Source organism: Buteo buteo, chromosome 16, assembly GCF_964188355.1.
Source record: "Buteo buteo chromosome 16, bButBut1.hap1.1, whole genome shotgun sequence".
Classification (NCBI taxonomy): Eukaryota; Metazoa; Chordata; class Aves; order Accipitriformes; family Accipitridae; genus Buteo; species Buteo buteo.
Genome location: NC_134186.1, coordinates 19749148 through 19762012, shown reverse-complemented (window position 1 = coordinate 19762012; position 12865 = coordinate 19749148). Strand labels below are relative to the sequence as shown.

At 39.0% G+C, this 12865-nt stretch overlaps 1 protein-coding gene and 1 long non-coding RNA gene across 11 annotated transcripts in view; one reads left to right on the top strand and one right to left on the bottom strand.

Annotated features, from left to right (window-relative positions):
- LOC142040336 (uncharacterized) overlaps positions 1-12865 on the bottom strand; it is a 348847-nt gene that overhangs the window by 11144 nt on the left and 324838 nt on the right. The window lies entirely within an intron of this gene.
- GALNT18 (polypeptide N-acetylgalactosaminyltransferase 18) overlaps positions 1-12865 on the top strand; it is a 252867-nt gene that overhangs the window by 215781 nt on the left and 24221 nt on the right. Inside the window, exon 11 of one of the 6 annotated variants that reach the window (XM_075048095.1) lies at positions 11207-11693. The exons of the other annotated variants lie outside the window; for them this stretch is intronic. Within the exon in view, the coding sequence (XP_074904196.1) occupies positions 11207-11248 (42 nt within the window). The 3' untranslated portion in view covers positions 11249-11693. Of the gene's footprint in view, positions 1-11206; positions 11694-12865 lie in introns of those variants that run through there. 6 annotated transcript variants of the gene reach the window in all.

Sequence of the window (12865 nt, the reverse complement as noted above, 5' to 3'; positions counted from 1 at the left end):
TTAACACTGAACCAAATCCTTAAATTTTTAATTTGTCCTGAAATGTGTTAAAATGAGGAAATCTCCCATTGTTCAAACAGAAATTATGAATACCATTGCATTAGTGTAGCACAATGTGATAAAAAGGTTTCCTTTATTATAATGCACCTGCACAGTGTTTTCACAATGTGGTCATATAGTGGGTACCGACTGACTTCAAAATGTTGTGTGATGTCAGCATTATATAAGCATCATATAATTGCTTTGTGGATAGAATTATGACAATGACTGACTAATCATGTTGTTGTTTACTTGTGCCCAATGTAGTCATGACACTAAGTCCTTTCACCTATTGGATTGATTTTAAGCTCTCATCAAGTTTGACCTCTTTCTTGTTAGTAACTATGAATTTGGGGTTTTTAAGAATTTCTAGAGCAATGATTGCTTTTTTCCCAGATCACATTTTTTAATTCAATATGATAAGTAACAGGAGTTAATTGTGTTTGCATAGCGATGGACTGTGAGAATTGGGACCTTCTTGAGCACTCAGGGCAAATTTAAATATGAACTGTAAAGTGAGCTAAATGCTATTCTGCCAGATGTGTGACATACATGGTTAATACTCTCAAGTACCTAATTTCTCACTTTCAATAGGAGTCATACTGAGTAATTATGGATTAACTGTTTGCTGCAGAATGCCCATTTCTGGCTTCCAAATATATTTTTAATACCCTATGTAGCTTGTTTTCAAATGAAGTTAAACCTGCCCACTGCAGACTCCATTCATAACTGCACATAAATAATTTGAAGGAATACTGTAATCTGAGAAACACTGCCTGAGATGGTAACTCTGTAGTTATGATCACTAAGACGAAAAAACCTGTGGCAGGTTTGATGTTTATTTCTCTTTGACTTCCTTGGCATTCTTCAAACTTCTAAAGATCAATGCTGATTAACTTTTTTGTTAATCAGACAAACTACCTCTTAGGATTCTTCCTGTCCTTCCAACTTCATTGCTCTCCAACTGTTTGCAGTCTTGTGCTTATGGGAGACTATTTCCCAGAGTCACAGAATGGTTGAGGTGGGAAGACACCTCTGGGAGATCTTCTAGTCCAACCCCCCCTGCTCAAGCAGGGTCAGCTAGAGCAAGTTGCCAAGGAAAATATCTCATGATACTTTTTTTTCTTATTTTGTCCGTACAAAGCAGATGAAACCCAGCCCATCTTGGGCAAGCGAAGAGTCCCCTGTATAAGCAAATATAAGTGGCATTGAAATAATTCTGTCTCTTCCCAAATTTGCTAACTCCAAGCCAATGATTGTGTCTGGCCAGGGCTGAAGAAAAGTTCCGATCAAGAAAATGTTCCATGGCCTCATGTAATCATCACTTCTCCAAAAGGCTAAAAGTTCCCCAAGAACTGAGACAGATATAAAAGAAACACAAAGCAAGCCAGCCAAGCTATTAGGGATATAAGGTAACTTTTAACTAAATGGAATAACCCATAAAACTGTTTCATCTTCAGTACAAAACAGTAGCAGCTGTGATTCAATAGTCCATACAGCAGTTGGGATGAAGCCTCCCAGCTGATAGTGAAGGATAAACTCTGAGTACTTTAGGCTAACAGGACAATGACGAAAGCTCTAATTTCAGTAAGGCTGTCCCAAGGATTTCAGTCAATTTGCAATGAAACACTATCTGGCTAACACCCATGAAATGTGGATCAGGCTTTAAATGTGGACCACATTCAGACAACTCAGAGGGATACTTTGTGCAACCAGGAGAGCAAATCTAGTGCCCCATGTGCAGTAGAGAATGCAAGATCAGTAACAGTTTTATTAAGAGAACGCAGATCACTTCATATACATATTTTGAGATAATGAAATCTGAGGAAGTTTGAGTTCATTAGTATTAAGTTGATTGTTGAGGGAAGGAAGCATCAAAATAATGTAAATAAAGAGTGGTACTCCTGTGAATAGGAAACATTTTGTATCACAAGTGCAAACGGATGCAAGTCATCTAAGAAATGCTACTTCATTAAAAGAAATCGCTTACAAAACCAGGCTTTGTCCAGGAGATTCAGGAGTGCTTATGAAGAGATGCTTAGGGAGACATGTCAGAATTTGACCTCTCCTACTGAAAGGTATAACAGCCAAGTGAAAAACCTACATTAATGTATATGAAAAGGCTGCTTGGGAGCAGTTCTGCATGCATGAATTTCTAATCTTACAAAATGGAAGAACTTTTTCTCCAGGTTTGTAAACTAAAAGCTGGAAAGCTGGATCAATGATTGGCACATGTTGCTCTCACTTCTCTTTGATGCAAAACCAGATGGGTCCACATGGACTCAGATTGTTTTTCTGCCCGATCTTCAAAACATTTTTCTTCCCTTCAATGACTACAAGCACAAAATTATAATAAATCTCTACAGATCTTAACAGGTCAGATTGTGCTCAACACCATATCGGGATCAGGTACATTAGTCTGATTCAGCATCTCAGATGAGGATGTAGCCTGTCACCTCAGCTTCCTATTCATCTCCCAAGTTTTCTTTGAACGTTGCAGGAAAAATATTTTCTGGTACCTGCTTTTAGGGCCGATGCAGTTTAGTTAACAAGGAAAGGGTTCTGTTGACTTGAAGCAGACCATGAAATTTCATCCGGAATTTCTGAGAAATTGGTAGTGTAATTTTTAACTCTCCAAGTTTCTTTCCCACTGTGAATCTGACAAGTATAAGTCATGGAGTGAGTTGTACTGGAGATTCTCTTGACTAATTGCTCCCCTGTGATTCTGCTTATGAGGATAACAACAGTGTTTTTTGAAAGGAGCATGCCAAAGGAAATAACTTGTAGTTGGCTGTAGTTCTGCCCTCCAGATGCGTACCAAGGAAGGATCTGGACCAGCAGTTTGTTGACTGAAAATCTGACATTTTACTCCAGTCTGGGGTTTTTGGGGGGGAAAGCTAAGCACAATTAATGTGGCTTTGAGTTAAACTTAGCTCTGCTCTTTTGTGGGTTTGCTACACTTAATTTGTGTCAGAGACCAACAAAATATGTACAATACAGAGAAACCCACCCAGTGAAAAAGGTATTCCTATGTAGTAATCTTATTGTAAGCAGAGGTTCGGTGTAGGAGAAATCTCACTTTTGCAAAAAATCCAAGAACTTTGAAGCAGTGTGAGGCCAGCATGTGTCTCCCACAGAACAGTAAGGTTTCCAAAACACACAGCAGGAGGCTGTAGACCCCACAATCTGCAGTCACCTGCTCCATTGGGATACCCAAGAAACTCAGGACATAGCTGCTGGGTCAATGGATTACACTAGCTTTGTGGTCACAACAACCCAGTTACGGAAAGGATAGTGAATTGCCTCTTTCGTAAGCTTCTGCACAGGCTACCTGGCCCTTTGAGTCAAGTGTCTAAGAATCGAGAGGGTTACTCCCCTCCTTCCTGGCAGTTTGGCATGGGTGCATGGGTCAGGACTGCAGTGGTGTGTCTCCCCTTGGCAGTGTCTTTGCATGGCAGTTCCTCTGTCGTGGGCATGGGCCGTTGTCCCCTGGGAAGGAGGGGAGGAGCAGGGAGAGAGCAGTTAATTCCCAAACCACTCTTTCTCTGGTGCATGCCCCTGCCACCCCTGCACTCCTAAGGAGGATCCGGTCCTAGAGGGCCCACGTAGGGACACAGATTTGCTCTTTAGGGAGAATTAGCTGTGCAAAATAGTACAAATCACTAAATAGTTTATTGTACAATAGACAATTGTAATAATCCTTCTTAGTGGTTTTATTCATATGCAAACCAGGAAGCTGCTAACAGTAGTAATTGTTGTTGTTTTAGAACAATCAAAAGGATGTTGTAAAATAAATTTACTTAAAAGAGTCCCAAAAGAACTGTATTATTTATATTGCAAATATTCAGTGACTTTTAATTGTGAGTGACTGATGTGCCTAGTTTTTGTATTAATACTAAAGAGCAAGACAGAGGGGTTTTTCTTTTCTTTAGGTCTGTGTGCTGCAGATACCACTATAGGATAATCTACTTCAGATAATAAAATAAAGGCTCTTAAGACAGGCAGAAAATGCAGGGGAAGATCTGTGACATAATCTGCCTTTCGTGATGAAGGCAGCTTAGCCTCACAGCTGAGTGATACCTCGGCAGCCTGAAGCTTAGCGTAGCTATTTTAGCTATTCACTGTTGTACTTGAAGGTCATTTAAACAACCTGGTTTTAGAGTTGTTGGTTTTACTTTGCTGCCTCATCCACCTGGTAAGATGTTACTCAGAAACACAGAGCCTCTTCTACTTGGCCGAGGGTACCTGTAAGGCCTAAGTTTATATGCAAGCCTTCACAGTATGATTGAAGGACCCAGAAATCAAGCCCTAATGAATAAGAAGCGGGGGGGGGTGTGGGGTGTGGGGTGGTAGTATTGTACTATTTGCACAATTAAGCAATGTGCCTTTGCATATCACAGCATTTACTGTTTCATTTCTTGCCAAGGTTTACAGCCTGATTTGTGCAAGGGGCACAATACGACGTTGGCAGTGTTCTTAGTCCCAGGAGAAATGAAGCTCACTTGGCCAAGCACAGTAAGGCTTCCCACACAGCTAGGACAGTTGAATTGGCATTAATGTCCTGCTTGACATGAAAGCAATTTTCTGCTTTGTAAACAGATTTACTTATTTATTTGTTCCTAGGCTAGAAAGTCTTTTTAAGACTGAAGTAATTATGGTAAGAAATCTTGGTGTATGGTTACTTCTAACATCCTTCCTCATTTCCATCTTTCCTTTAAAAAAATGTCATTAGCTCTAGAAGTACATTCAGTGATGAAAATGTATCAGATGATGCTTTTCTCTGCCCTTTTCTTGGGGACCAGAAGAGCAGAAGAAAGGAGGAATGTCTGGGATGTGAGCACAGTATTCCAGCCCAAGACACGTTTCGATTTTATTTGCAGAGCTTTGTGAACTTTGCAATTTATTCATGAACACAGGCAAGATCGAAGCTACAGTTTTTGAATGAGGTCATAGTATACAGGCTCTTCATTTAAATTCTAGATGCTGACTTCTCTTTCTGTGTCATTTGCTGTCAAACAGTGGAGCCACTACTTCCAGACATTTGGTGGGCAGGAAAATTACCACTTCTATTAAGGTACATATACTTCTCCACTTGCCTTGGAAGGCTTAAAAACGTTTGAGGAAAGAAATTTCCTTTTAGGATACAGTTGGGTTGGATAAAATTTCATGAGTAGTCACTACAGAGAGACCAACAATAAAGACTGAAACACATCAGTTGAAGTGATAGACTTTGTAGTTTGAAATACATCTCTACAGCTAAGGAATAATGTTTTTACTTTTTGTGGGCTAGTGTAATTAAGGATTTGTTTTGATTTTGATGCTGTCCATTTAAAATACTAGAAATTCTTTTATTCTGCTTAATGGGCTTAACTAGGCAAAACACTACCGAACGTGCCAGGGTGGGAACACTGAGTAACTTTCCTTTGTGCTCCACGGGACTGAGAGCTGCACCAATCTGCCCCACTCACCCCTATCCACTGAATAACCATGCCACAGGCCCTCATCTGTTAAAGCCATCAGCACAAACTTAAAAGTGAAATGTAAATGACGCTTTGACATTTTATAAAAAGAGAAAAGCTTAACTGTCGGTGACAGAAATGACCAACAAGAAATGGTACAGGTGCTCTTTCTTTGCTTTGGTGGTTATTAGTCATGTCTGCATCACCAGTATTCAAACTAACTCATCCTCCATTAATAAACTGTTGTGAAGTTGTCTGTTAAGTCATATAAGTCATTTAAGTCATTTAAAGTCATTTAAAGAAAAGGAAATCACAGCACAGACATCAGATATCTGAAATGTTATTCATATTATGACAAAGTGCCACTGGTGCTTTTAAGTACTAATGTATGGCTACTAAACCTGGCAGAGATTTGTTATAGAGTAGTTTATTACAAATAATGCTACTGAGCATGAAAGTAGGCCATATATAGCATTTGCCTGTTCTGTAATTATAGACTGTATATGGCATGAAAACTTGAGGCAAAACTTCTGCACACTTTAATAATGTCAGGGTTTTACTCTGAAAAATGACTAATTCTAACCTGGGGAAAGACTACAGAAGTATCCACTGAACAGCTCAAGTGGCAGAGCTTGGTAAAAGAACTGCTTACCACTGAAATTGCAGCACTAAATATTCTGTGTATGGAAATGCACAATATACCTGCAAGTAATAAGCCTTTAAGATGGAGCTCCCAGATGGCAATATGTCACAATCTCAGCCATACAATTCCTGAAGCCAGGCGAAAGCCTGAAAACTGAGGAAAATTGTCTATGCGAGTGCTGTACATCTGTGCTGAGTTTCTCTTGCACTTCTGGGTTTAAACAAAGAAAAATTCTTTTCCTTGTTTTGGTGTTTGAGGTCCTCTGCTGCACTGCAGAGAACTTTCTAACTAGTCACTGTGTTAGAATTTTGATAATACTCCAGATAGCTAGTGCTGCTTATCTCACAGGTCGCTATATGGCACTCCTAACTAATTCACGAGTTTAATAATACCCATAATAAGACTTTTAGAGTATAATTATTTAACACCAAGCACTGAGAGGTTAGGAGGTCAAGTGGGAGGTTAAAACTGCTGCTGAAGGAAACACCGCTAATAGGACTAGGTGAAACCTTCAGAGCTTTCTTTTTGTCAGAGAGCAATGACAGACTGTGGGATGTCCTAGGCTCTTACTTCAGCTTTAATTTGCACATTAATTTCAGCCTATTCAGTCCATTGTAACTTAAGTCTCTAACTGGGTTCTTTATAGCTTTGTATCAGCTACTCTTCTAGCCTAGACTACATGGAATGACAGGTAGCCCACCTTCCCATAAAATCTGGGGTGATTTTAAAAATCTCAGTATGATGCACCTTTTACTGTTTTACATTTTGTGATTCCTACAGGATCTTTAGGTTCCAGCTTCACCTCAGTCTCAACAAGATGTTCCACTTGTGTTCTGACTGCAGCCTTTGTAGAGTAAAGTCAGTATATGTTTTCATTTAGGTCAGTGTATGGTGCTGCTTGGTATATATCATCTATAAACTTTATCACATGCAAAGGAAGAGGGGGAGAGACTATTGGATCCTGACAGTTCATTTGATTTCAGTAGAATTATGTCAGACTTATTTTAGGTTTGCTGTGAATGAATTAAGCCCCATTCTTCTTGCTATGGGATTTACTCCTTTGCATGTTGTAGAAGCAGACTAAAAAACTACTACTGAGACTTTCTAAGACACTAAGAGCAGTTGGTTTTGCATTTCGATTTGTTCTTCTCTCAAAGGTGCTTGCAAGACGGTCACTTTATAAACTTAAGTTTGACTGATGAACTCTTGTGGGTGTTTCATTTTGTTTTGTGGGGAAAAATAAGTATGTCCCTGATGGTAGCCTAAACAAACAAACAAACAAAAGATAACCAGACTTTTGCTAACCAGCTGAGGTTGAAATGTTTTGCCTATCTTTTTGTTTTTCTTTTCTGTACATAATGCCTCACTTCCATGTAGAAGTTTTAATGTCTGTATTTTATTGTCTTCGGCACCAAAAAAAATAATTTTTAGACAATTTTTTCTTGTATTTGCATATGTTGGTATCAGTGTGGTACCTCTGGAAACCTTAAATCAAATGCATGCATGATCCTAAGAAGAATGGGTGAGATCTGCCTCATCAGAAACTAAAAACAGATTTGAGATTGCTTTCAGTGAAGCCAGGAGAGCCAGTAGGCATAGGGGTTAAGTAATGTCTGTAGGGAGCTGGGAATTCTTCTCAAAGTTGTACATGTAACTACCTTACTTTGTTCCCTTCACAAAATGACCAAAGTTCACAGCACTTGTGGAACACAAGACGAATTGAAGAACCTCTGTATCCATAGTCATTGCTCACTACCATACAGGATTAAAGATAATAGGATTGGATTTAAAAAATAAATTTAAAAAATTTTAAAAAATCAAACAACAAAAAAACCCCACCAAACCCTCAAGATCAAGATGTTAGTAGAGTATCTTCATTTAGAAGGTGTGGCACTTACTTGTAATTTGCCTGACTTATCAGTTGCAGACAGAAAATTTCATCAAATTCAGTTTAGAAAAAGGTAATAATAGTAGAAATAACACAATTTATTTTAACAAATGTTCAGAAGGTTATACCAGCAGGAAAAACACGTACATTTGTTCTGACAAGTGGTAAGCTACCTGACTCACCCCTGGCACTACATTTTTTTTATTGTTATGCTCGTTATTGTAGTTCTATGCATCCCAATAATGACCCAGAAATATATTCTATGGAGTGCTGTACAGCCTCATAATAAAAAGTACGCCCTTGACTTGAAGAGCTGAAGTCTACACATAGAATATTAGGAACAGGAGACTGTAGGACATTGTGGAAGAGAGAGGAAAGGAATGCTATCAGGTACTGACATACCATTCTTGGTTAATGTTTTTGGTACATCAGCAAAATTATTGTTTGGGTTTTGGGTTGGGTTTTTTTTGAGACATCTGGGCAAAAGGGAAATTCTGTGGAATGTGCAGAGGAAGCTAAGTTCCTTGGAAGATGCCAGCATTACTTTTCCTAGCTTCCAGGAATACTTGCTTGAAAAGTGTGACCAATGAAGGCTAGCATCCTGATCTAATTAGGAGTTAGAAGATAACCTATTGATACTTGCTAGGCTGATAAGTAAAAGGAGGGGTTGAGAAGGGCTTTGAAAATGATGACAAGCAGTTTGTGCAGCATGGGAAACACAAGTGGAAGGATACTGCCTTCCTGAAAGGCAACCTGAAAACCAAGTTTTCAGAAGCATTCAGGATGGATTTGAAGAGGGCATGAGTGTTGCCATCAGTGAGGGAAGCCAGCAGGGGTCAACTCTGAGTAGAAAAGCTGTATTTTAGAGGTGTGTTGCAGGAAAAAAAGGCTGTATAACAAGATTTGATGACTTTGGAAGAGGTTCAAGGTGAAGATGTGTGTTACATAAATGCATGATTACCTGGATGTGACTATGCCCATGTTAATGTGAAACACTCGGGTGTAGCTGTGAAAAGGTAAAAATCTGCTTTTAAACCTGTTGATGCTAAGCTACCAAATGCTTATACACAGATGGTAATGAACTAGCTCAGATTTTAATTTGGCCAGAAGGAGTCAGCTCTGGTGTAAAGTATGGACCAGTGCATCAGCATGTGGGGACGATGGCTGAGTTTGTTTGCAGATGAGTATGTGTTGAAGAAGAAGAAACAGGGTAAGAAAGACAAGAGATTCTGTAGGAATCTACAAAGAAAACTGTGAAGGGTAAAGAGGGATTGGTGGGAGAGGGAAAAGGAAAATTCAGATTCAGGACAAAGTCACAGGAGCTGTAAGACAGTGTGCTTTTTTAAAAAAAAGGACACTGTTGTCTATGCTAGAATGGTTCTGATTTTTTTTTTTTTTACTGCCTTTTATTTTTTTCCTGTGAAAGAGTGAAACCAAGAGAAGCTTTAGGAAGTGAATCAAGTAAAATTTTAATTTATCCAGGCCTTGTTAATTCTGTAGTTACCAGCATTAGGAAAACTATGGAAGTAATTACTGAAAGCATATATAAAAACAATGATTGACAGTTCTATTAAGTTTAAAAAGTGGAGCTTAAGTAAGAGGATTTTTATTTGCTTGTTTTAAATAAAACCAAAGCAGAATAGCAAAGTAGGCAACAGCAGAATTAGGTATTCCACTGCAATATAGGTTCATCAATTTAAATTAAAAAGTCTGGCATTGAATTCCTGTCTGTTTTCTATTAAAATAATGTTAACATTTTTGTGTCTTTAAACCTGTATTTATAGCATTACACTATATTATTTAAAGTTTCTGAGCACCTTGGGTTTATTGCTATCAAATATTGATTGTTGCTTAGAGTTCAGAAGTTAATTAGTACACAGGCATGAAGAAGAGCAAGTAGGTCAGATAATCAGTATGCTGGTGGGTTAATTCAGTAGATACAAATCTAAACACTGAAGTGAAATAGCAAGTTGTTTTCTTCTTACATGATTTACAATTTAAGTCTAAACTACGGTGTTGCTACACTTGGTACGCTAGCTGTTTGTCAGGTCATCAGTAAGACAAGTTTCATAGTGAATAGATCCTCAACATGGATAATATATGGTTATTATTGGTTTAAAGTTGTATCATCAGGCTGCACCAGCTGAAAACCTACCTCAAAAAAAGTAACATGAATCTTCTAAAGGTTGACCTATGGCTTAGGGATAACTTTCTGTACTTCTCAGCCTGTGTTCTTATGCTTGTACTTCAGCAGGAAGTCTTTTAGGGGAGCACAAGACGCAGCGATGCTGCTGATTGTGGCTACAGGACAGCACAGCCTCTCTCTCCTGTCGCTTCCTACATGAACAGTAAATGGGAAAACGCTTGATTTTTATCTTAGTGATGTATTTGTTTGTGTTATTCATAATGAATTTGGGTTCTGTCAAGAGTTTCTTATCAGGGTTGGAAAGTTCTTTTGTTCAGATGTGTTTATGTAACAAGAAATGCTGGAATAAAAGTCAAGAACAACATAAATAGCCAAATAACAGCAATGTTAGCTAAATCTGGATTTACTGGAATCCACCAGACTGCTCTTTAGCTGGAGTTGTAGTCAAGTATGAATCTGCTGTGAGGCTTTGGACCTAATATGTTAATATATTACTCCTGACAATAAATGACTTCATAGACTCATTTGAAGAAAAATACAGTTCAAAGATGGAATAAAGTAGCGGTGAATCAGGCTTCTTATCCCTCGTAGTTATTATGCCAAAAGCAGGGTAGCAAATAAATACTGCTGGTGCTGAGCATTAAGTTTGCTCATTATAAATGCAGAGTCATGTACCAGTCTTCAGCATGATTTCATCTGGGAACATTGCCATAAGGATTACAAATGGCTTTCAGCCTGAAAATTGGTGTGTATTGCTTTAAACTTCCAGTGGGGAGTTGGCAATTTATCCTTCAGATAATCATCTTGTGTTAAGTTGAACATCTTACTGTAACTTTTTGCTACATGATAAACCAGATCCTATGAATAATTTACTGCAACTGGCAACCCACTTCAGCTCTGAAGTCTTTATCAACTCTGGTGGCTTTTCAAAGTTTAATAATAAACTTGGAGCCAAAAATGTCATTGCACTTCAAGTCAGCAGAATTTCAGTGTTAATTGCAACAGGAATCACATTTTGATCTTTCTTTTAGGGCAAACTTCTCATGAATAGAAACTACATCACATCATTGTGAGGACAAAGCCGTGTATTTGTGTCCGAGTCAGCAGAGCTCATGTACCTTCCCTTGTTCTCTACAGCATCATGTTTGTGCAGATTTTATTTCATGTAGGTGTTTGAAAGATTTTCACTGGGCAAAAAAGTTGGCTGAATTACCTGGGCCTTCATTGCTCTCATGGCAGATTTGGGGTGTCTTCTGTACTGTACCACTGCAAGGCAGCACGCAAGATGTGAGTATCCCACAAAAATTATCGTTCTAGCCCTACAGGAAACCTGCCATGGCAATCCTTTAGTAATTTTCTAGAAAGAGCAGCAACACCTTTCAGCCTTCTAGGCCCTGACTGACTGGCTGATCTGTACCAGTGAAGTCTGTCCCAAGGTTTTGGTCTGCTCCATCTGGCTACGCTGAGCCTCGCTGCTGTTAAGAAGGAACTGAAGTACTAACTGGGGATTTTGCAAATTGTGCTTAGCATAATTCCCCCCGTGTAAACAAAGGTAGCTAAATCTTGTCAGATGAGCTCTAATACCAGGAAAGAAGTATCTGCTATACCTATATGCTAGATTCAGTATGCATTATCTCTGCTGTAAGCTTCGATAAAGCACAAACTCATTTTTTTCTGATTTTGAGCATTCTGCTGACACAGATCTCCTTTTGCTATGCCCACTTTATGCCTCTGGCACTTGCATCTGCTGTGCACATGTTTTTCCCAGTGAGGATTAGCTTAGCAGAGGATGAACTCTTTGGCAGTTAGATGGCTGGCTGTACAAGTGATATTTCAAAATTACAGCTAAAAGCAGAATTTGTCTAGGAGATAGGTGGAACAGAAGGGCAAAAGGACCCTTTGTTCTGAATGTAACAATTGAGATTTAGGGGAGACTGTGACTCCAAGCATGAACTCTCCTTTTTTCTCTTCCATGCTGATTTGCTACATGAGATTGCATCAAGAGGGAGGGGGAGTCCCTGCATTCCCCAAAAATGAGCAAGCGTGTGCCTTGGTCCGATGGCAAATAAAGGGTGAAGCTGCCGCTCCTTTATTCTGGAGCTTGTTTGAGTATCAGTACTGTATACAGCTTTTGTTTTCATTGCAATACTGTATTGCAAGTTTTCCTGATATTCAAGCAAATTTTCTGAAAAAGTTAGGCTTAGGATATTAAATAGAAAAAGTAATATACAGCAAATTAGTTCACCTGAAATGCAGGTGGGGAGAATATTTAGGACACCAAATTTTCTCTTAACGGTTCCTAGTCATCACGAAGATTTCTTAAGAATTCTAGGCTATGCACCTCTCAACTACCATTCATTTGTATTTTCATCCTTTAGCTGTCTCCTTAGGATAAATAAATTCTGTTCTTAAAAAAACTGCTTAGAAAAAACAACAAGTATATAAGTATGCCGTGACTAAATGATCAGGGGGCTGGAGCACCTCCCCTGTGAGTACAGGCAGAGTTGACGTTGTTCAGCCTGGAGAAGAGAAGGCTCCAGGGAGACCTTACTGCAGCCTTCCAGTACCTAAAGGGGGCCTAGTGGAAAGCCGGAGAGGGACTTTTTACAAGGGCATGTAGTGATAGGACAAGGGGTAATGGCTTTAAACTGAAAGAGGGCAGATTTAGATTAGGTGTATGGAAGTTCTTG